A 24,138-nucleotide genomic window follows, 5' to 3' on the forward strand; every position below is an offset into this window, starting at 1 on the left:
ATCCCAGGAAATTTGTTCACCTCAGGAAAAGGTGCTCCTTCCCATCCCTTTTCAGGAGAAAGCTTTTAGACATAGCTATCATCACAGTGCATACAGTGCTGGACCATAAGACACAAAGACCTGAGTTCAGACACTTACCATCTGTGCCATCCTGGGTATGACGTATAACCTGTCTGCCTTCATTTTCTCATTTGTAAAATGGGTATAATATAATAGCCTGTACCTCCCAGAGTAGTTGTAAAAATAAGTGAGATAATATTTGTAAGCAGCACTTAGCACAGTGACTGGCACATACAAAGTGCTATGTAAATGCTTATTCCCTTCTCCCTTTTCAGATGATGACATCTTAGAAGTCTTTTATCATGGCAGCCTGTGGAGGGAAAGCACGTGCTCCTAGGAGGTGCAGGTCATGCTCCTCAAAGGTGTGGGTGCTAGTTTCTTCTTCCTGCCTCCAGAAAACTTTGTGATCTTGGACATGTCCCTGAAAATACTCGTAGGTCTATTTGTTCATCTCTAAGATGAGAGTTGAACCCTAAAGGTCCTTTAAGTGCTAACCTTTTATAGGGCACAAAGTCCTACCCTAGCATAAATGCCTCACCAAAGTATGAGAAGTTTGTTAAGGAGGGCATTTTTCTTTATGAAAAACCAATTAACTCGTTAATTTTGTTTCGTGTGTGTGTGTGTACACACACAAGAGGGATCAGTGAGCTGATCCAGAGTAGCCTTTCTGACATATGATATTTCAGCCAGTCTGAGAGCCAGGCAGGGCCTAGTGGACATCAATTTGAACTTCCTTGTTTTACAGATGGTACCAACTTTGCCACGATATTCTTAGGAACCTCCATTACTAGTCTGTTTTCCTTCTACATCAAACTTATTTCTGGCAACTCAGTACTGGGTGCAGGAAGAGGCTTTCATGAATATTTGGGCATGGAAAGGAATTTCCAAATTGCCATCTTTTAAAATGGAATATCCCTTTGGAAGTGGTAAGGAAAAAATGGGAGACAGGGAGGGAAGCAAAACCACAAAGAAAGAATTCCAGCAACTTCACAAACCAATTTAGAGAAGTTTTTAGGCTATGAGACCAAAAAGATCGAGTTTACTGTAGCACCACCCACAGCAACCCTGCCCTGTTTTCTTCTCCATGTGGCCACAAATGCATGCTGAGAAACATGCTGTAGTCAGAGTTTCCCATGAAATCCAATTTTAAAAAAATTATAAAAATATTAAATTTCTTTCAAGTTTGCTGACTAATTTCTCTTCTTCCCACACTGATTCAGAATCATTAAAGCACAGAGTATTCAAGCTAGAAAGTGCCTTACTATAACTCAATTTCTATAAATTTATAAAATTTAGAAATTTTTAAAATGTTTTTATTCATGGCTTTTTTCTTTTACATTGCTTAATATTTCCCAGTTTTCTGCAATAATTTTCTCTCCCATAATGAAGAAAATAAAGTTAAGCAAAATCAATACATCAGCCACATCTGAAGGTGTATGCCTTACTTACCTTACTTACCTTACCTTAGCTCTTTGCCAAGTTACATTTGGTCTTATTCAGAGTTCTGCTGTCTTCTGGTTGGTATTGTTCTCCTTTATATTATTGTGGTCATTGTAGAAGTTATTCTCCTAGTTCTCCTTACTTTATTATGCATCAGTTCACATGAGTCTTCATTCTTCCAATCATCATGAATCCAGTTTATTTTTTAAAAAAACAAACACCTTATAGGATCAGCCCCCATGTTATAGATAAAGAGAACTGAGAGAAACAAAGAAATTTGGCCATAGTAACTTGCAGCAGAGCTGGGATTCAAATTCAGGCCTTCCAGCATCTCATCCAGCATCCTTTCTACTGCCCCCCATTCCCTTTTTCCACAAGTGCCTGTGGGCATTTAATAACTTGCAAGTTGATCTACAGGGATGTGCTGGAAAGATTTCTCCACTGTTATGTTCCCTTTATAATATTCATATATATTTTTTGCAGGATAAAGCCAAGGTGGAAATACGAAAACTGAGCGAGCCCCCAAAGGCCGAAAGCATCCGTGACATGGTGAAATATGCACGGAATGTCATCGAGGAATTTAGGCGGGCCAAGCATTATAAATATATCCTTTTCTCAGTTTCCTTATAAGAGATGAGGAGGGAAAGATGGGGGGCATGGAGTTTGAATCTTAAACAAGGAGAGCTTCTTTAATGGGTAAATTTTATACCTTGTCAAGTGTAGAAAGCAACTTCCCCCATTTCTTACTTGATTAGTTTAGACTGAATTCAGCTTCCAGGTGGAATACTTTGCTTCTTTGCAGAGGGTCTGAAAAAGTTCTTTGAAGTTTGCCTTAGTTCCTTAAAGACACCTATATAGAGCCCTCTTATATCAAGTCTCTTAGTAGACACTCAGTAATTGTGCAGTCTTGTTATCCATATGAACTAAGTAATTAATTAGATAATGAAAAAGCATGCATTATATACTTACTATATATAAAGCAATCTGTAGATAAAATAGATGAACAATGGGAAAGATAGGACTGGGTACCAAAGAATTTATGTGGTTGAATGCATGTCTGTCCAAATGTGTTCCTGGCTGTTTTTTTACTGGCAAATCTAAGTATTAGAGGCCTTGAGGTGGGGAAAGGAAATAGAAAAGAGGGAGTTATCCTTGTTTTTTGCATTATCTGCACCGTTATTTCCTACAGTTGTTGCATTTAAGTGAACCAGCTTTTCCTGTGGCTGATATTCAAAACTTGAAAGCTTGCCCAAGAGTCTCTAAAATTTCCCCATTTACCAAAACTCTGCCCAGAATGTTTTCACAGCTACATGCCTTGAATAATAATATAATTTCATATAATAGCAATCTGTCCTAGAGGTTGCTTTGTGGGAAAGGGACTTAATTTACTTTATATAACTACAGAGAGAAGAACCAAGATTTGTAGGTAGAAATACAGGGGAGACAAATTTTGATTCAGTATATGGCACAATTTCTTGACAATTAGATTTATTTAAAATAGAATGGGCTCTTTTGAGACTGGGTCACCATTACTGGAATTATTTGAGGAGAATGATCACCTGACAGAAGTATTTCTGGATGAATTCTTTCTTTGAGTTGGAGATAACAGCATGTATATTGAAAATAGCCCTGAAAATGTTAAGGATTTTTTTTATAATGCACAAAATAAAACAGAAAAAAAGACCAAAAAGAAACACAGATGAGGACATCTTTGGAAGTTATATGTTGAATTTGTTATATACTAAAGAAAAAACAAGCTTTAGTTATTAGTTACTCAGTTTTATAGACAATCTTTTTTTCTGTTCTAATTTTAAGTGGAAATACTCATTTTATGTGATATTTCAGTTCAGAATAAGAATTTTTAAAAAGAAAAAGAAGGAAAAAAAATGACTGAACATGGAATGTCAGAATCTGATTTCCAATTTTGACTTTGCTCCTTACTATCTCCATGACTTTGGGGAAATCATCTATCTCTTTTGAGTCCCTTAGTGTCCTCATCTGTAAATCCTTTTTAGCTGAGCTTATCAACTTCTAATTTCCCTTTCACCTTTAAAATATGATTCAAATTATCCATTAATTTAGACAGTTTTCATATGGCCAAAGCTCTTTAGGTTTCAGTGTAATTATGCCTTCAGTTTTTTTATTTTTTTAATCAAAGAAAATAAGTAATTTTATTAGAATTATTTCATTTTCAAGAAACATTTAAGAACAATATAGATTGCTCCCTTTCTGGGATGGTTTGAATATAGAATTTGGGTGTCTTTCAAACACTTTACCAAACCTTGTGACCCAGGGTAGCATTGTCTGTGTACAAAAATTTGGGTAGCCAGCCATATTGCGCATTTTTTCTTGATTCCAATGCAACCCCTAGCGAGCTGTTGGAGATCTGTGAACTCAGCCAGGAGAAGATGGGCTCCTTGTTTGAAGACAGCAATGTGTACATGTTACACATGATGTACCAAGCTATGGGCGTATGCTTGTACATGCAGGACTGGGAAGGTGCCTTGCGCTATGGACAGAAAATAATTAAGCCCTACAGGTGACTTGGGTTGTTTATTCAGGTCACAATGAGCCAGAATGGAACTGTTATTTAAGAATTTTTTTCTTTCTATGATCGGAATCCAAGCTGATTAATGGTTTTTCCTGGCAGGGAAGCCTTTGGTTCTCTGTACCTCTTAGACTTGCAAGTCTGTGTTCATTATTTGGAAGCTATTCCGTCTCTTTAGGGCCCTGCTTTCAGAAGCAGCCAGGCGGGATAGTTATCACTTATGCAGTTCCCCACCCTCACTAGCCATGGTGATACTCATATTGGTAAGGATTAAGCCATCCTTCCATGAGTTCAAATGACTCATCAACTCTCCCATTCTCCCAAAACTAAGAAAAGAGCATTTTACACACTTGCCCCATGGGACTAGCAGTAGATCAGACTAAAGAATTATTCTTCTGTATAGTGGGAAAGGTCTTGGGCCCAAAGCCCAGCCCGCCTCGAGTACATACTTTATGTGTGAGACCATAGGCAAAAACTGTGACCTACCTAAAACACCATTATCTTCAGTTATAAGATGAATCCTACCTCCTAGGATACTCTTGAGGAGACACAGCTAGGGCCTGGATGTGATTTCATTCATATAGGGAATTTCCAGGTGAGAAAACTTTTTCTGCCAATGTATATCCCTTCTCTGCAGTTTTATCCTTTTGAAGAATTTTCATTTAAAAAGTGGCGACTTGCCTCTCCGGCCAGCATGTATAAGGGGTGGAGTTCAACCCAGATCCTCCTTGTTTCAGGGCTGGCTCTCTGTCCACGGTGATACGAGTGCCTCTCCTCTGGGGGAAGGCCCATTGTAAATCATAACGAGGTACAGAATTATGCTTTCCTGCATATTTTCCCCATCCATTCTCTTGCCACTAAAACTCTTTTGTTCTTTTTTGGGCATTTTTGCCCGATCTCCTGGGAGGTCACTCTTGAAGGTGGACCCTCTTCCAGAGAGCAATGACTCATCTATTCCTGTTCTCCATCTCTGCCAAGGACAGCGTAGGAGGAGTTGGACTTGAACCTGTTGGATACCATCCTAAGCTTAGACACAGAACAGTATCCAGACAGAGTGCTTACACTCTGGGATATGTGGCTGAGGAAGATCAAAGCACTTTTTCCCCCAAAAAATGTTTCTGAAAGCAGAAAAGGGCTTCCCTAGTTAGGAACAGAAAGCTAATACAAATAGGATGGATAAGATAAATCCTCAGGGACCCTTCAGGCCCTGAGACTTAGAGGCTGATTTCACTCTCTCTTCAGGGAGTTTATTGCCTTTACCCTGAAGGCTCAGTCCTTAGATAGCTTTGCTTGACTGGCCGGCCAGCAGAGGGAGCAAGAGGGGAAAGTAAGCTCTTGAAAACTGTCCAAATACTGTGTTTGCCATTTAAATTCTAGATAAATTCTTCACTACCCCCCACCCCCCTCCCAGCACCCCGGAATGGGAGAGGCCAGGAATGTGCAAGCTCAGAGCTTCCTCAAAACCTTCCCACACTTAGCTCAGAAATATCCGGCCACTCTTCTTGTCGGAAGAGAAGTCCAGCTCCTAGTTCTCAGCTGCCTCCCAGAGTCACTCAGTGTCCCCTTTAGTCCCTACCTCCTGAGGAGCCTCTGTGGGCAGACCACTGAGCCGCCACATCATCTCCCTCAACCTTCTCCAGAGTTCCAGCTTCTCTCACCCACCTGTCCAAAGAGCAAAGGAGAATCTCCCCATTTGGTTGATACTGCCAGTGTAGGGAGACCCGAGTTCCCCAGAGAAAGGGTTTATACAACTGCCCAGTATATGAACAAGTCCCACTAATTCAGACATTGCTCAATAAATTCCATAAATATCTACTAAGGAATGTGTGATATATACAATATATTCTCTACTGGGGTCAGAAGAGGATGGCAAAGAAATGGCAAGTGTGGTCTTTGGCTTTATAAACTTTAAATAGCATTGCTTCCTCCCTTTTGTCATGCAACTGGAAGGACTAAGTAAACCTAGGTTTACAGTGATAATGTGCTGTTCTTAATATATAAAAATGGTATCCTTGAGCCATCGTCAGGAAGTCATTTTCTTTGAGTGGATTCTCTAGTGAAGGTATGGCTGATCTTAAGATGGCTCAAAATATTAATAGCAACATATGAATATCCATAATGGATAAAGGCAACATTGTTTTAAAAATAGGTTTGCCATAAGATTGTTCCTGAGAGCATCCTCTCCCAGTGCATTTTAAATTATTTTGCATATAACCCTTGAAATACATTCAATTCAATGTACATAAAGTGCATTCTGAAGTAGCGAGTACTTATTGGTTCAAGTTATGCTGATTCCTCCAGATTTTCCCAACCGGGCTCCCTGGTGTGTACTGGTAAACGTTTCTGAGATTGTTGACTGGGCCTGGAAGCCTTGAGCCACGGAATGGGGTTTAACCCACTGCAGACACATTGAATTAAAGGGGCATATTCAAACTTCTTCTCTCCCCAGGTTGGCTACCTGGATGCCAGAGTAGAAGATCTGATAATAAGATGGCTTCTTCTTTCTTTGTTGTCTTTTAGCAAACATTATCCACTGTATTCCCTAAATGTGGCCTCCATGTGGCTCAAGTTAGGAAGACTGTATATGGGCCTAGAACACAAAGCTTCAGGAGTAAAAGCCCTGAAAAAGGTAATTTTCCTTTTCTCTAGTAACTTCGCTTTTCTGCAGACTCTTGTGGAAGGGGAGGATGGAACCATCTTCTCCTAGCCAAGCTTGCTTCAGTCACCTCTGAAAGTTAAATGTTGGTATTACTGCCTGTTTTACAGTGTTATATGGAGCTATAGTACTTTGCCAATCTTGAAAAATTTTTTAAGTGTTTAAGTTATTCTTGCAGTGTTTCACTAATATAATTATTATATCTCTGTGACATGAGGGCATTGTGCTAGAGGTTGGGAGAACAAAGACAAAAGCATAACAATACCTGCTCTCAAGGAGCTTTGGAAGGAAGCACATGTATATATAGATCTACATAAAAAATAAAAACAGAGTGATCTGGGGGAGGGGAAGAGGCACTAGTAGTTGTGGGGATGGAAAGTGGGAGGCATTGGGAAAGACCTCAGAAAGAATGAACAAGCCTGAACTGAGTAATGGCCCAGTTGAGAAAATATGTTTGGAGTCTTGAAGACCAGAGTTGGAATTCTGCCTCAGATACTTACTGTGTACTCCTGGCAAGTCACTTAATCTCTTAGTCTCAGCTATTAAAAAAAAAATCAAGTTTTAAATTTATTTATTTAAGTTTAAGGTTATTGTAAGGACTAAAGGAGAGAGCATATGTAAAGCACTTGCAAACCTTGATGCCATATATAAATGCTGGCCATCAGGAGGAGAAGGTGAGAATGTGAGAAGGCAGATGGGCTGTTGTGTCTGAGTAACAAAAGAAGGTCGTTTTTATCTGGACCCCAAAGAATATAAAATGAAATAATGTTTTTTCCTAATACGACAACTTAAATAATTCACTTCTTATACAAAGATGACCCTTTTGACCTACCAGCTGGAGGAATTATTTTTACGTTTGTGGAGATGATTTTTCACTCTCCTGACAGAAACTTACTGTGACCAATGGCACACATTTGGCCAGAGTTTTTTCTATTTGAAAATAATAGGCTCACACTGTGATCCGGCCCATAGCCTTAGCCTCATTGGCTTTAAGCTGTAATCACAGCCAAGTCTTTTATACTGTCAGCTGGAAAGCATGGTCTAGCAAGAGGTGAAGATGAGTCCTCCATGATCTCTCCTACAAAGGTGGCCCCACTTCTGCAAAGCCATCCTTATGTTAAATCTTTCTGACCCCACTGTAGATAATCCTAACCTCATCCCTCCTTGACATTCTAGACAACTCCCTCCCTGAAGCCTTTGAGAACAGGCCCTCACCTCCATTTTGCTGAGAAAATAGAGGCCTTCCACTCTGTATTCTCACTTATTCAAATAAATACTTGTTGACTGATAGATTGATTGTCCCCTCCTCCACATATAAAACTTCTGTATCATTCATTATTCGTTCTTTTTTTATTCTAATCTCCTTGACAAGATCAATCCCTCTCCTAATGCCCTTGATTCCACTCCATCCTGTTTATCCATCATTCATTCTTCATCAATCATTCTTGCTTTATCAATCATTCTTTTTATCATCTTCAATTTCTCAGTCACTGACTTCTTCTATCATACCTACAAAAATGACTTGTGTCTCCCCATTCATAAACTCTTCATTTGACTGTAACTAGCCCTGAATTTATGTTCTTAGTTCTCTTCTCCTTTGACAGCCAGACTACTAGAAAGAGTTTCCTCCATTTCCTTATTTCCCACTAACTTCTCAATTCCCTGTAATCTGGCTTCTAACTTCTATCATTGCACTAAAACTGCTTTCTCCAAAGTTATCAGTGATTAATCTTTTGTTCTCATTCTACTAGATTTTTTTCTTAAACATTCTCTCTCAATTTGTCTTTTGTGACACTGTTTTTTCTTGATTCCCTTTCTACATTTTTTACTAAGTCTCAGTCTACTTTCTTGGCACGTCATCCATCTCCTGCCAACCAATCACAAGGATCTCCCATTGTTCTGTGGTGCTTTTTATTTTTTCTATGCTACCTCTTTTTTTTTTTTTTTAGATTTGAAAATAATGTATAATTTTTATTACAAGGCGTGTTCACGGCTTTATATCGAATCCTCTTTTTTTTTTTTTTAATAATTATAACTTTTTATTGACAGAATATGCCTGGGTAATTTTTTTTTACAACATTATCCCTTGCACTCATTTCTGTTTCGACTTTTCCCCTTCCTCCCTCCACCCCCTCCCCCAGATGGCAAGCAGTCCTATGCATGTTAAATATGTCACAGTATATCTTAGGTACAATATATGTGCAGAACCAAACAGTTCTCTTGTTGCACAGGAAGAATTGGATTCAGAAGGTAAAAATAACCCGGAAAGAAAAACAAAAATGCAAACAGTTTACATGCATTTCCCAGTGTTCTTTCTTTGGGTGTAGCTGCTTCTGTCCATCCTTGATCAATTGAAACTGAGTTAGATCTTCTCTTTGTCGAAGAAATCCACTTCCATCAGAATACATCCTCATACAGTATCATTGTTGAAGTATATAATGCTCTCCTGGTTCTGCTCATTTCACTTAGCATCAGTTCATGTAAGTCTCTCCAAGCCTCTCTGTATTCATCCTGCTGGTCATTTCTTACAGAACAATAATATTCCATAACATTCTTATACCACAATTTACCCAACCACTCTCCAATTGATGGGCATCCATTCATTTTCCAGTTTCTAGCCACTACAAAGAGGGCTACCACAAACATTTTGGCACATTCTGTGCTAGCTCTTAGTAAGCTCATTAGCTGTTTTGGATTCTATTAGCATCTCTATGAAAATGGTCATCCTATATAGATATACCCACCTTTAATTTCTTTCTTAAATTCCTACACTATATTGCCAGTTACCTGTTGGATGTCTGTCCAATATGTCCTATCAGCATCTCTGATTTTTTTTTTACCTTCCCTCCTGCCCTTCTTCCAAACCTCCTTATTTCTTTGAAGAATTTCACTATCATTTACATTACATCATTACATTTACATTTACATACATGGTTTGTAACCATCAAGTCATTCTTGATTCTTTCTTTCTCCTGTCTAATCATCTGCCAAGTCATAAAGTTTTGACCTGCACCATATCTTTCACATCCAAACCTTTCTCTTCTTATGACCACAACTTCTCTAGTTCAGGCAGACTTTTATCACCTGTCACCCATAATAATTTAAGAGTTTCCTGCTTCAGATATCCTTCTTCTCCAGCCCATTCTCCACAAAACAGCCAAATTAATATTCCTAAAACATAAGTCTAACCTTGAAGCTCTGCTCCACAGAAATCTTCTTATTGCCTTCTAGGGTCAAGTAAAAATTCTTTTGCCTTAGCACTTAAGACTTTTTGTAATCTGGCTACTTTCTACCCTTCCAGATATTCCCTGTTACTCTATTTACATTATTCTAATACAATTGACTTAGTTTTTGTTCCTTGTATGTGACATTTTATGTATCCCTCTTCAGTACCTTTGACGAGGCTGGGTCACATACATTAAATGTACCCCTTCCTCACATCTACATCTTAAATCCCTTGCTTTTTCATCAAATCTCAGCTTAAATGCCCCAAAGGATTGAACATAGCTGAAAAACGACACATACCTGAAGTCTTTACCTTTTGGTGTAGGGACTGCTAAACTTGTCTCATTGCCATAGTGAAACATCAGAGTAGAACTCTGGATGTAGTTTTGCTTTGTAAAATTAGTTTTTGCAAGGAAAGAGAAAATTTGGTGGAAAAAAGATTCAGGTCTTCCTTTCTAATGATTTAAATTGGAATTTCAGTTGATTAGATTTTAAATCAAATCCATCCTGCAGTTCCCATTCCCTACTGGTAAATTTCTCCTTTCCTGGGGAAATCATTCATATACATGTTGCAGGTTCCTCAGATCAATGCATCTAGACCTTTGATGTTTTTAAATGAGCACAACTAGCCAAACCATATGGAGAACCTCTTTCTCCTAAAATATCCAGAAGAGTGAGGCTAAAAAGGCCTCACCACAGAAGCAACCTTGAGAAACACTCCATAAGAGATGGGAATGCATGTTTTTTATTTGGTTTTTAAATCTTAATTATCTAGCTAATCTTTTCCTGATGTTTGACCTGTTTAGACTTGTTTTAGAGCCTGGGATTTTACCTAGGATTAAGAGCTTTTTTAAAAAAAAAATGCATATTCATAATTATATCTCAATGTAATTGATTTTCTTTGCAATCTTTATAGTTTGTTCATTTAAAAACATTCCGAACTGTTCCTAGGCTTTGCCAAGCTGTCAGAGAGGTTTATACCATATACAAAAAGATTCAGAAGATTTGTTTCAGATATTTTATTCAGTTCCTTTAAAAAAAAGAATTCTTTGTGACCATAGGAAATTACTCTCTGAGTCTCACCTCAGTTTTCTCATCAGTAAATGAGGGAGTGAACCTAAGTGACCACTAAGGTCCTTTAACTTTAACCCCCACAATAGCCATGAGCTTGAATCATTTTTAGGAAAAATAATCCCATTTCTCGATCTGAGCCACAGAGTAATCATGAAGAAACCTCCTCCTCCCTTCTTTTCATTTAGAATGAAAGAGACTTGAAAAGGGATCTGTGAGAGGGCTAAAAGGAAAACCATCAGTTTTTTCATTTATTTATTTTTTTTCTCCTCTAGGCTATCGCTATTATGGAAGTAGCTCATGGCAAAGATCATCCATACATTTCCGAGATAAAAAAGGAAATTGAAGACCATTGAACCTATGCAACCCCTTCAGCTTTTATTTAAATTCTTGTGGAAACCTCAGAAAATTGAGTGCATGAGGGTCCTTTGGAAGCATGGCCCTCTGGCATTTCTCTAATAGAACTGGAATGAGAAACATTCACTGCACTTAAAACCTTACCTGCCTATTGCTTACTCAGAAGTTTATTTTAAACTTGTTAATCCTTCATAGAAATTAATTTTTGAATGCTCTTTTTCTAAGAGATAATGCCATGGTTTCCTACAATATACTTTTGACAGATCAAGTTGGAAGAGAAAAAAAAAATCAATTTTTTTCTCCTTCCTCTTTGCCTGTTTTAATGTCTAGAATAAATCTGAGTGATGTAAGGTAATAAAAGGGATAATGAAAGCCCTTATTGTCTGTTTCTTATTTGTTTTCTAAAGAAATTTGTATGGTTGATTTGTGAGATTATGTGGGGGTGGAGAATCCTATGGGGGATTTGTAGCCTAATTTGTAAGTCTGTCCAATACTCTCTAGAAGAATAGCCTAAGTTACAGAATTGAGACCTGTAAGAGATCTTGGAAATACTAGGCAATTCACTTATTTAATAAGTGGATTAACAGCTCCCAGATGGGGGAAGTGATTTGTTGAAATGATTGTTGAAAAGAACCATCTCCATTAGAAATCATCACATAATCTTCTTGTTGCTGTGTACAATGATCTCCTGATTCTGCTCATTTCACTTAGCATCAGTTCATGTAAGTCTCTCCCAGGCTTTTCTGAAATCAGCCTGCTGTCATTTCTTACAGAACAATAATATTCCATAACATCCATATAACATAATTTATTCAGCCATTCTCCAACTCATAAGCATCCATTCAGTTTCCAGTTTCTTACCACTACAAAAAGAACTGCCACAAACATTTTTGCACATGTGGGTCCTTTTCCCTTTTTTTATATCTTTGGGATCCAGGCCCAGTAGACACACTTCTGGATCAAAGGGAACTGTTTGATAGTCCTTTGGACATAAGAATTTGCCACTCTTCCATATTTTCCCATAATTCTTTATGGACCACTTGACTTTGTACATCATGATGATGATAATTGTGATTAAAAGCAACAGTAATAATAATAGCATTTATATACCACCTACTATGTGCAAACTCCTTCAGAGCAAGGGCTATCTTTTGCCTTTTTATTTTAACCCCAGCACTTACCAAGGTACATGGCACATAGTAAGTGCTTGATAAATGTTGGCTTAACACCTTGCAGATATTATTTCATTTTCTCCTTACAACATGCCTGGGAAGTAGGTGCTACTATGGTCCCCATTTTTTACAGTTCAGGAAGCTGAGGCAAACAGAAACGATGACTTACTTAAGGCAGGTTGCCTATACAGGCAGCATATCCAGTGTGGGCACTGTCTCTAAGGCCATTGGAGCCCATGGGATGCCAGGTTCCCTCATTCTTCATTCATACCCAGCCTCCATCTTATCCAGTCATACATCTCTCCGATGACATCCTTGGCCATGGAGCCATAAGATCTGAGTTTGATCAACCTGGCTTATTGCGTACCAAAAACCTAAACATCAGCAACCTAGGGACAGTGTTTGTTAGCAACAGCTGCTGTGGGGGAGGATGACATGGAATAGTATTTGGTCCAGAATGATGGAATTTTTTCATTTAGGAAAACTTGAAGTTCACACAAGAATTTCACCCATCAGTTAATAATCAAAACTTGTTAATGTTTGAACCTAAGTCACTTTTAATTTTTACAAGCTACTTACAGCAGTTGGGAAAGCTATAAAGGTCATTTCTCCCTGAAGCCTGTAAGATAGTCTTACCAAGAAATAGATAATTTAAAAAAACATTTTCTGATTGCATTTTCCTGTCAAGAGGGATGAGTCAGGAGCTGGCTGAATTTTTTGGACTAGAATAGTCAGGGAAGCCCTTAAAACCACACTTAGAGGACAAAGGAAGACCAGAAAGAAGCATACTTGGGTTTGTTTCCTTATGTAAGTTAAAGAATGTCTTACAGCTTTTGGAAACTGAACTACCCATTGCCTGTGTGTGTTTTTCCAAGTCCAGTGTCTCATACAGATCATTTGTTTAAAATAAATGTTTACTATCCTTTTTCACACATCACCAGAATTTCTCCCAGTATGACTCTCCTCCCCCTCGTAGAAAGGCATCCCATATAAAAAGATTTTTAAAAGAAAGGGAAAAACCCCAGCAAGAGTAATAAGCATAACAAAAAAGTTTGAAAATTTATGCAATGTACCCCACTTATGGACCTCTTGCCTCTGCAAAGGAATGGAGGGAAGGGTCTACTCATCTCTCTTCTTTGGGACTTTGTCCTTTGTACTTTTATAATATTCATTTTTGATTGTTTTATGCTTGTTCTTGACATCAGCATTGTCATAATCATTGTTTATATTGTTTTCCTGGCTCTTCAAATTATGTAAATCTCTCTTTGCTTCTCTGTATTCATCATTTTTATCACTTCTTACATCACAATATCTCATTATATTCATGTACCATAATGTATTTAGCCATCCTCCAAATGATGGGCATCTACTTTGTTCCAATTCTGTGTTATCTCCAAAAGTGCTGCTATGAATAGTATAGATGTGGACTTATATTTTTAATCAGTGAACTCTGTAGTATAACCCGAGTCATGAACTATCTCAAAGGTATTGATATTTTTAAGAAGCACACACTTTAATAGATTCTATCAATTACTCAGTAAATAAACAGGGCAGCTAGATAATGCAGTAGATAGAGCACCAGACCTGCAGTCAGGAGACTTGTCTTTCTGAATTCAAATCTGGCCCCAAACACTTCGTAACTGAGTGATCCTGCATAAATTGTCTCAGTTTCTTCATCTATAAAAATAAGCTGGAGAAGGAAATAGCAAAGCCCTCCAGTTTCTTTGCAAAAAAACAAAAACAAAACCCAAATCGCGTCACAAGAGTCCTACACAACTGAAAACAACAACAGTCAATAAATATTCATTAAGTGCCTACCATGTACCAAGCATTGTGTTAAGAAAGATTCAATGGAAGGCAAAAGATAGCTCCTGTTCTAGAGGAGTTCACAGGGTACTGGGGAGACAAAATCAACTTTGAACAAACAAGACACAGACAGCATAAATTGGAAATGATCTGTGGAAGAAAGGCATTAACACAAAAGAAGATTTAGGAAACGCTTCTCATGGCAGGAGAGATTTTTAGCGGCGATTGAAAGAAAATTGGGGGGAGGAGCAGGGGGTAGAAGTGGGGGAAAGAATTCCAAACCTGAGGGGCAGCCAATAAAAATGCATGGAGTTGGGAGGTGGAGTATATTATTTAAGAACAATGAAACCAGAGTCACTGGCTCACCCAGTATGTGGAGGGGAATAAGGTAGATGTACAAAATGTACGAAAGGATCCAAGTATGAAGGGCTTTGGATATCAAACAGGATGCTCTATTAAATTCCAGTTGTGATGGGGACCCATCAGAGATTATCAAATAGGGCAATGGTAACATTACTTTTGTGAGGGAAATGTTTTGTAAGTCTTAAAAATAAACAACAAACATTTTCTTAAAGATGCATTTTAAGAAAGTCATTGACAGCTGAACTGGAGTGGCATGAAACAGTGGCCAAGAGACTAACTCATTGCATTAGTTCAGGCACAAAGGAATGAAGGCTTGCATGAGTTTAGCATGAGTACTGCAGCCACAGTGACAGGCAATCTGCTCTCCTAAAAACAGCCTCATCACCTGGGGATAGATAATGCACTCTTTGGCCTTGGCAAATCATAGGTTGGAGAAAATGTTTGCTGTTTATTTTTAAGACTTACAAAGTATTCTCTCACAAAAGAATTATCAAGTGGAGTGGTACAAATATTATCATCCCTGTGTTGCAGAGAAGGAAACAAAGAGTATGTGATCCAGCAGTGGGTGTTCAAGTTGAGATTTAAAGTCTGGTATCTTGATTCTCTTTTCACTGTGGTATGCTGTTTTCCAAATTCTCACCAGGGTATTTGTCTTCCCATGTCTGGTCTTCCTGGCTAGGGTAGCACATGCATGGGAAAATCACCATAAGTGGCTATTGCCTTTCCTGTAGCTTTCTTGGGCTCTTCCCAGGAACAAAAATTACTCATTTTCAAACCAAACCTTAATGTGAGTTGTTAAGTCAGGGAAAACTATTGATGAATGAAATAAGTAAGCTTTTGGGGAAAAAAACCACAAGGCCAAAAATGCCTGCAGTTGTTTTTTTAAAAAATAATATTGTTGGGAGAGTTAAATATTATAGCGGGTAGAGGATTGAGTGGTCTGGGACTGAGGGGGACCTGAAATAAATTTTAACTTCAGATATGTACTAGCTATGTGAGCCTGAGCAAGTTGACCCTGATTGCCATATGTATACATGTACACATGTATGTATATGTGTATATCTATACATGTTATTGTGAATATATATATATATATATGCATATGTTAATAGAAAGTGATATCCTTTTTGGAATGAAAAAGAAAAAATGAGAAATACCAATCAAGTTCTTTGATATCCTTTTTTATCAATCTTTTTGGAATGAAAAAGAAGAAATGAGAAATACCAGTCAAGTTCTTTGAAAATGGGTTTATTACATATGAATATGAAGGATAGACATCTTTTCCAAAACAAATAAACAAACCATGAATATAAAGAGTCTCACATTTGGAAAAAGCATATAGGAAACTATTTACAACAAAGCAGTGAGCACCGTAAAACATTATCATAGGTTACTAAGGCTTAACAGAACTTTATAAAAACAGAAAAAAGGAAACAGTGCAAAAAATACTGTCAAAAGTAGTCAGTTTTATACACAAGATAAAACTGGCAAGCATAAGCTTATTTACTGATGAATACCACAAGAGCATGCATAGTTTTTGTTTCATTTAAAGGCTTTCAATATTATAAACCTGGTATGACATCCAAAAGATGTCATACCAAATTAATAATGACCTCTATACATAAGCTGACAATCCCTGACATAAATGTATATACAGATAGCTGGCCAGCCTCTCAGCAAGCTGAATATGTGCAGGAGTGGGGGGAGATCTCAATACCAAGAGAACAAGAATCATTTCCAATAATAATCACAATAAGAACAGACACCTGTAACCTGTGTGATTCTCAAGGTGTCTTCACATAACCTTCACACCAACCATGGAAGGTAGGCAGGATACCCTGTTGCTTTCATTTTATAGATGAGGAGATGGGGTGCAAAGGAGCAATGTGGTAAAGCTAACATTTAATAAGTGGCCAAATTAGGATCTGAAATCAGTTTTTCTGACTAAATCCACTCCTTTCCACTATATTTCCTCAGAATACTTTTATGTTCCAGCTTCAACAATGGAATTAAAAAAAATTAAAAATGCCCACACTATCTACCTCCTAAAGTTATTATAAGAAAAGCATTTTGTAAACCTTGAAGTACTTATTTCCATAGTTATCATGTTCCTCTCTTGCCGTATGAGCAGTGGCTATTGCTAAGGAAGACTCATTTCTTACTGGATAGAAAGTAGCCACTGCTGACAGTGGAAGGGATGGAAATGAGTCAAAGCTATGTACTCAACATTCCAAATTCCCTGTCTCCAGTAGGAAGAGTAATATTTCCCAGGCCTCTTCAATGTAACTCTAACAGTACTGTTTTTCATTTATATCATGGGTCAAATAAGGTGCTGTGGTCTGACAAGCAAAGCAAAATGTGCTTTGAATTCCAAACAACCCACTTACAAATGAATTTTAAGAACTGTTTGTCAGCTAGGAACTACCTGTACATAGTATCAAGACAAAATACTATTTAAATCACCATTCGCCTTGAATTATTCTTTGTTACAGTGTTTGATATAAACATAGACTGATGGAAATATTTGAGTACTACTAAAGTAAAAACAGGACAATAAAATCCAGTGATATAAAGCTAACTTAGCAAGTTATCTGGTATAATACAAATTACATATAGTTACAGAGTTAATAGTCATCTGCATGTGTAAACTTCTTTTCCTTTTAAAGTATTCAACCATCTAATAATTTTGCTATTCAAGAAGCAAAGCTTGCCCATAGGGCGTCCACCCCAATGAGGATTACTCCTATAATCAAAATGTGAGGTTTACTTAGGTATGTAAGACTACAGAGAGCGGCAAGGTAAAAGGTAGGTTACAGGAGTGATTTCCTTGTCTAGATAGGGAAAACAAGTTGTTTTGATGAGTTCTATTAATAACTTTGTAGAAGGTTTGGAAGATTTCTATGACTTCAGCCAGTTGGGTAAGACTAAGGAAGAAAGAAAGGGAGAGAAGAAGAGAAAACACAGCCCTAAAAATACTGATACAACCTGGTTGCTCCTGGAGAGATTATTAACAACCTCACAGTACTTCCACCTTTGATGGATGACACATCACACTCATGTATCAAAGGTTTTGAGGGCGATGGTCAAGGAAACAAACCAAACCAAACATTCTGGCTTCTTTCTCTCGACTTTTTCTCAAAACTTATCTAGGACAACAATTTGTATTTCACTACATGAGTAAGGGGAAAGGGACATCACAGGAACTAATAAGTCTTGATTAAATAGCCAGCCTCTTTGACCATCTTTCCCAAATTACTTTGAGTTGACCAACTTCAACCTGGTTAAGGTTTGATAGTCTTGATGGCCCTAGAACTCATTCAAGTTCATGGCTGAAAAAAAAAAAAAAGGTATCTCTGCAAAGAGTCTTTAAAAGCAAATGTGTATTAGCACATGGAGATTAGAAATTAGTTTTCAAAGGTTCTGTTTCTAATTATAAATGTCACAATCTTGGTCATTACCATGTTGATCCTATGAAAAGTCAATCTTTGACTAATTATCACAAAATATTTCCTAAATAGCAGCACCAAACCCTTGGTAGAAACTTGGCAATATTTTTTCTAAGTTGTCAGATGGTGAGCAGAACTTAAGCAATCAGTCACTGATCACCACCAACAGGAAAACAAAAGAGTAACTTCAGTTCCTGATATATGATTAAGTCCTATCAGTTATCTATATATTTCTAACCCGGCTGTTGTAAAAAGCAAGACTTTATTTGGGAGACTGTATAAATCTGGGCTATCCCTTGAAACTAGATTGATTTATCTATTAAAAATAAAACTTCCTTCAGCTAGTCAGTCAACGGGTAGAAACACATTAAAGATTTTAGATGACTATTTTTCTACTAACAAAATGCACTATTTTGATATTATTGAGTCAAATAGGCAAGCTTTCATGAGCTTTAACTCATGAAAGCTACAGTGTGTTAGGCTTAAACAATTAAAGAATGATTTCTACAGCACTCAATGAAATTATGATTATATCATGTAGTGGTGGCGGTGGTGGTGGTGATGATGATGATGATGATGATATAAAATTTCTGCCCATCTTTTCCCCTCCTCCAACTTACCTAAGAGAGTCTGTCCATTTGGTCACTGTATTCAGCAAATCATTGTTTAGGTTTTATATTTTCTAGCAAAAAATAGTTTTTATTCAAAGGGTATGACAGTGGCTATACTATAATGATCCTAGGGATAAAAAAGTCTAAGCTTATAAAATCTAATTAGTAATACTGTGAGGCCCTCACCTACAAATAGGTATAGTCCACAGTAATTTGAGCAAATAAAATCATATTTTTACAAAACAAAGTAGAGAATGTTCTTGGTACAACTGATCCATGTAGAAAGACAAACAGAATAATTTAAACTTAGAAACCCACTATGGGTTTGAACTAAACAATCTGGGAGTCTATTTAAATGTCTACTTCACATAAATACCGAGTCAAAGAATTGCTAAAAAATGAAAACAGATGCCAATAGAGAGGTACAATTTTCTCAGCTTTCAATAGTCCTTGCCTAAAGAGCACTTATTTTCTCACTGAGAAGTGTGCAATCAGCTAAGGAATGAATATTCTAGTGACATCAAAAACATGTGAAAGTAAACGAATACTTTGGAAACTATATAGACATTGCTTCTCCATCTTCCCAGTCTCTCTACCTTAAACACATAAACTTATACTGGAAAATTTATAAAACAAGTTTTCAAAATATGATTTTTGTAGACTGAAACAGGATCAGCCATGGCTTTTCATTTGCATCCAAAAAAAAAAAAAAACAAAAAAACAACACGCATTCAACATGAAAGAGGGACAGTTACAGACTAGTTCTGGCCTTCAAGTGATGTAAGAAAGCAATCTAGAATTTATTTTTCAAGTAACTGGGTTAAATGACATTCCAAACTATGTGGGATGGATGCTCATGTTTCCTTCTTCAAACTACAAAAAAGCCCCTCGTCTGAGGAAACGGAAGCAGAGAGAACTATGCTTAATACTCAATGCAAAAGTCCAAGAAATTTCTCTAACATGAAGAAAAAGTCTAACTGGGAAGAAGTATTTGGTTCTGGATGTTAATTCTAGATTTGCTTAACATTCAACCTTCAACAAGATGAATTTTGTTAAAAAAGCATTGCCTGCTAGCAATTGAAATATAAGGAAACCACTTAACCTTTATAACAGCACTTAGACCCCGATGTTGTCATAAAGACAAAATGAGATAGAAGATGTAAAAAGTATTTTGCAAATTGTTAAAGCACCAGAGGAGTGTTGCTGTTGTTATAAAATCAGTGTTTTTCTTACTCATTTTTCAGAAAACATCACACTCTCCCATTTGACTCAAGGCACAATCATGTTTCTTTCTACAGGAGCATCACTAGGCCCCTTGTTAACAAAGAGTGGGGCAAAATTCAACAAATAATGTTTTGATATATTTTAAAATGCTACTAGTGAAATGTCAACCTGAAAGTCAGAAAAAACCAAAACACCTTAGAAGGACTAATCACTTTTGCTCATCAAGATAAATTATTCCCATTCTTAAGTTTATTGCATTAGCAAATTTACTGGAATCCAGAATATGCCCAAATTTTCTTTCCTTTGTTATCAATGGCTTGTTTAGTGCTAATTCAGAAAAAAATTTGAAAAATGAAGGTGATTTGTACTTAACAAAATCCATTAAAAGTACAGCTGGAGTCACTATCCAAGACCCTACAGAGACCCCAGGAAGGCCCAATGTGGCTTGGTATCTCACAAAAGACAACCAGGTTGCTATTCCAAATGCCCATGTTGCCCTTCTAACCTTTACCACCCCAGGAAGGAATTCATTGGCGCTGAGAAACGCTTGAGTGACACCGAAATGGGGCCGAGAACAACATTCTCCAAGCAGATGAACCACTCCTCTTCCACAACAGGAGCCTCCCTCACACAGACTGGTCCTAGCATGCCCTGAAAAAGATTTTTGTTTCTCTGTAAAGAGAATGTAAATGATTACACCTGCTTTTCCTAGCAACCATATCAAAGAACCAGATCAAAAAGCAAATTCTCTTTTTCTGGCTAGGGGACCGTCAGGATCCTTCCATTTGTTGAGGTTAGGTGGTCAGGATTGCATTTCAGGAGAGGGCAAGGCCTGCCCACTGAAGTACAAGCCCTTGCTTGAATAATCACAATTACTGCAAGACCCTCTATATAAAACTTCCATGTTCTAAGAGATGCCTTCATGGAACAATAGTCACACTATAACAAAAACATACAGACCATCCATCCATAGAGTTTATTGTAGTGGGTACTGATCTATAACTACATCTCACTGATCACTACCACTAGTTTAGAGAACTGATGATTCAAGGGAGCAACACAACAGTGGAGTAAAGACTAGATTTTAAACTAGTGAAGACTGAGTATGGATCCAGGCCTCTAAGAGCTATAGGATGCATCCGTATACCTGTATGGCACTTTTAATCTAATCTAATCACAATGTTTACAGTTTTTTTTTTGGCTGGTCCCAAAATTTAAATGGTGCAAAAAAATCCCAATATGGAAACCCTCTTCTCACCCCAGTGAATATAAACAACCATCCTGCAACTTATTGTCATAAAAAGTTGTCTGGGGGCACTAAGAGATTAGACACTTTGACTAGGGTCACACAGCCATGAGATGTCAGAGAGGGGACCTGAACTAGGATTTTGTGGACTCAGATGAATTTTATTCAGTACTCCATGATGTTTCTCACCCTGCAATTAATAAATGCTTACTGAATTAGTTTGAATTGTGCTTTGGGGATAATATGGGGATAATAATGCTTACGCTACTTCATTCACAGGGCTATTGAAAGAAAATTATGAATAAGATGATGATGATGATGATGATGATGATTAGCATATACTCATCTCAAGGAAATACAGCATCAAAAAAGAAATGAAAAACACCAAATTTTGGAAATATCTAAAGTCATGACCTAAGAAAAGTTTAAAAGGCAGTGGGGATAAAGCTAGATAACCAGATTTGAAGTCAAGAAGACTCAAGTTGAAGTTCTGTTTCTACTATAAAGTAGCTCTGTCTAGACTAGACTCATTGATCCCCAGCAAGTCTGTAATTCAAAGTAACATCTGAGTTGCAGATTGCATGGTGAAGGAGTTTCCACAGTTTCATGAAATTAAATCACTGGTCCATTATCCTCCCCTTACTTCCTCCTTCCTCCAAAAAAATATGGTCCAGATTTTTTTAAAGTCCTCACTGAGCTATTATGTCTGTGAAGTCCAAGAAACAAAAGAAGCCACAGTAAAGGGTAAGTAAAGATTAGGCAATCTTTCAATGAAATGCTAGAAACCATCAGAGTCGACCACTATTGGGTAAGGGCTATTCAATAAGATAGAAGAAGAAGCTGGGGTCGACTCATAGAAAGTTAGAGTATCTCAGAGGTTAGCTATAGTCATTATCTCATTTTTCAGAGGAAAAAAAAAATCAAAGGACTCTGGTAGAAGAATTTCACATTTGGGCAAAAAGAGAATTGCCTTTCAGGAAGGTTCTGTAAGTGAAAAAAGTGAAGTTTGAGCCAATTCTCATTCCTTTCTGTTACTATCAAATGTGCTAAGAGGGCAATATTGAACAGAGTCCATGATGAAGTATTTTGTTGTCTACCTGATCTTCTTTCAGGAGCCCGTTCTATAACTTATACCCAGTAGCACAGTAAAATAGTGTGATGCTGATCACTGTCACAGAAAACATTGAAGATCTGGATTCCAAGCAATTTTATGTATTTATATAATGTACTTTCTGCTCTTATATGGATAAAAATCCAAGTAAACGTCAGTCTACAAACACATACAAATTAGTTAAATGTGACATTTCCTTTGAAATTTCAATGAAATTTTAATAGAACAATAATCAGTTTCCATGTAAGTCTTGTCATGAGTTGTAAGAATAATAATACTTACCCCTTAACCTGACTGGCTAGGGTTCATGATCAGCATGACAAAGTGTATTTAAATGACTTGACCAAGAATAATTATTAATAAGCTGTAAGAACTGGGAGGATACTAAGGCCTGGTAGACTCAAAGAATTGTCAGAACTCGAAAACATCTTAACTAGAACTAGACCACATTCTAAGCTAAGCAAACTTTATTCATTCATTCCACAAGTACTTGCCCAGCAACAAGGAACATGGTGCCATATGATCGTGAATGAGTGGAAAGTAATTCATACAACTTGTGCTACAATTTGTATACACTGTAAGTTCCCTGAGGACAATAACTATTACATTCTTTGTCTTTGTGGCCCCAGTGCCTACACAGTCAGAACTTAATAGCAATATGTTAAATGGATCACTATTCTTCCTCTTTGATTATTCCCTTGTTCTGAAAATCTTCTCTTCCTTGATTTTTCCTGAGGAAGTTTTAGAATTACACACCTCAACTAGCATTTATTAAGCACTTACTTTGAGCCAAGCACTGTTTCAAAAACTTATAAACTGGAGAAAAAAATGGTTACACCGTTTATTTCCAAGAAGTTACATGATCTGAATGAATAAGGATGTGACATAAAATCAAGTCACCTACTCTGGCTCTGTTTAAAGACCATGGGTTGATAAGAATACTGGACTGGAAGGCAATTTTGAAAAATTAAGGCTATGCCAGGATATAAGGCAATTACTTTAACTCAAACTTTGAGCAAAAATTAAGGCACTACTTAAAATTACAGCTTTACACATAGAGTACTATCAAAAAAAAAAGAGTAGAAAGTGACTCTTTCAGTCCCTCCCTCTTGGGCAGGAGATCTGCTTTCAGAAATTTAATCAATTCGATAGTAAATATGGCCCAGGAAACTCAACAGTGGCAGTTACAAGAAAACAATGAGTTCACTCTTTCTCTAGATTCTATTGACATCTATATGCAACACCAGGCTTCTAAACAGAGGAAGAAAAAAAAGCTGCAAAGATCAAAAATAGATTATAATGAAAGCAAAAAACTGAGAAAAGGAAAGAGGTCGTGGGAGTGTCTGAACATAACTACTCATCAGTTATCTCACTTCCCCTTTATTTTCTCAGGGAGCCTACTATCTACTAAGGATGTATATGGGATAGATGATAACTAACATTCTCCCTTCCACATAATGATTATACACTATTCACATAAATCTATGTAACTGCCTAGTTAAATTTTCCTCTTCCAATATGGGAATCATGGATCTTGTTGTTTCATTTAAATCTGGCTTTTGCAGAAGAAACAAACATTTCTACCAGAGAGCTCTGAATTGGGAGACTAATGTCCACCACCGCCCACTCCTCATTTAATTCACTCCCTCTCAAATCCAAACTGCAGCAATGGAACTCGACAGCTCGAGGTTCAAACTTGATACATCATCAGGAAATTATTCCAAAAGCTCTAACTAGATAACTAATTTAATACATTTTGCTTCAAGGTTTATTCCTTGGCCTGTTTCCCAGATATAAAGCAT

General features: G+C 37.3%; 1 protein-coding gene across 1 annotated transcript in view; it reads left to right on the forward strand.

The window, feature by feature from the left end:
* The window catches only part of SMYD2 (SET and MYND domain containing 2), an 85,493-nt gene extending 73,761 nt beyond the window's left edge, over window positions 1-11,732 (forward strand). Inside the window, exons 9-12 of the mRNA XM_031937363.1 lie at window positions 1,984-2,104; window positions 3,865-4,039; window positions 6,569-6,677; window positions 11,276-11,732. Of these exons, the coding sequence (XP_031793223.1) occupies window positions 1,984-2,104; window positions 3,865-4,039; window positions 6,569-6,677; window positions 11,276-11,356 (486 nt within the window). The 3' untranslated portion in view covers window positions 11,357-11,732. The remainder of the gene's footprint in view (window positions 1-1,983; window positions 2,105-3,864; window positions 4,040-6,568; window positions 6,678-11,275) is intronic.
* The last annotated feature ends 12,406 nt before the right edge of the window (window positions 11,733-24,138 follow it).

This window comes from Sarcophilus harrisii, chromosome 4 (assembly GCF_902635505.1).
Source record: "Sarcophilus harrisii chromosome 4, mSarHar1.11, whole genome shotgun sequence".
NCBI classification, from domain to species: Eukaryota; Metazoa; Chordata; class Mammalia; order Dasyuromorphia; family Dasyuridae; genus Sarcophilus; species Sarcophilus harrisii.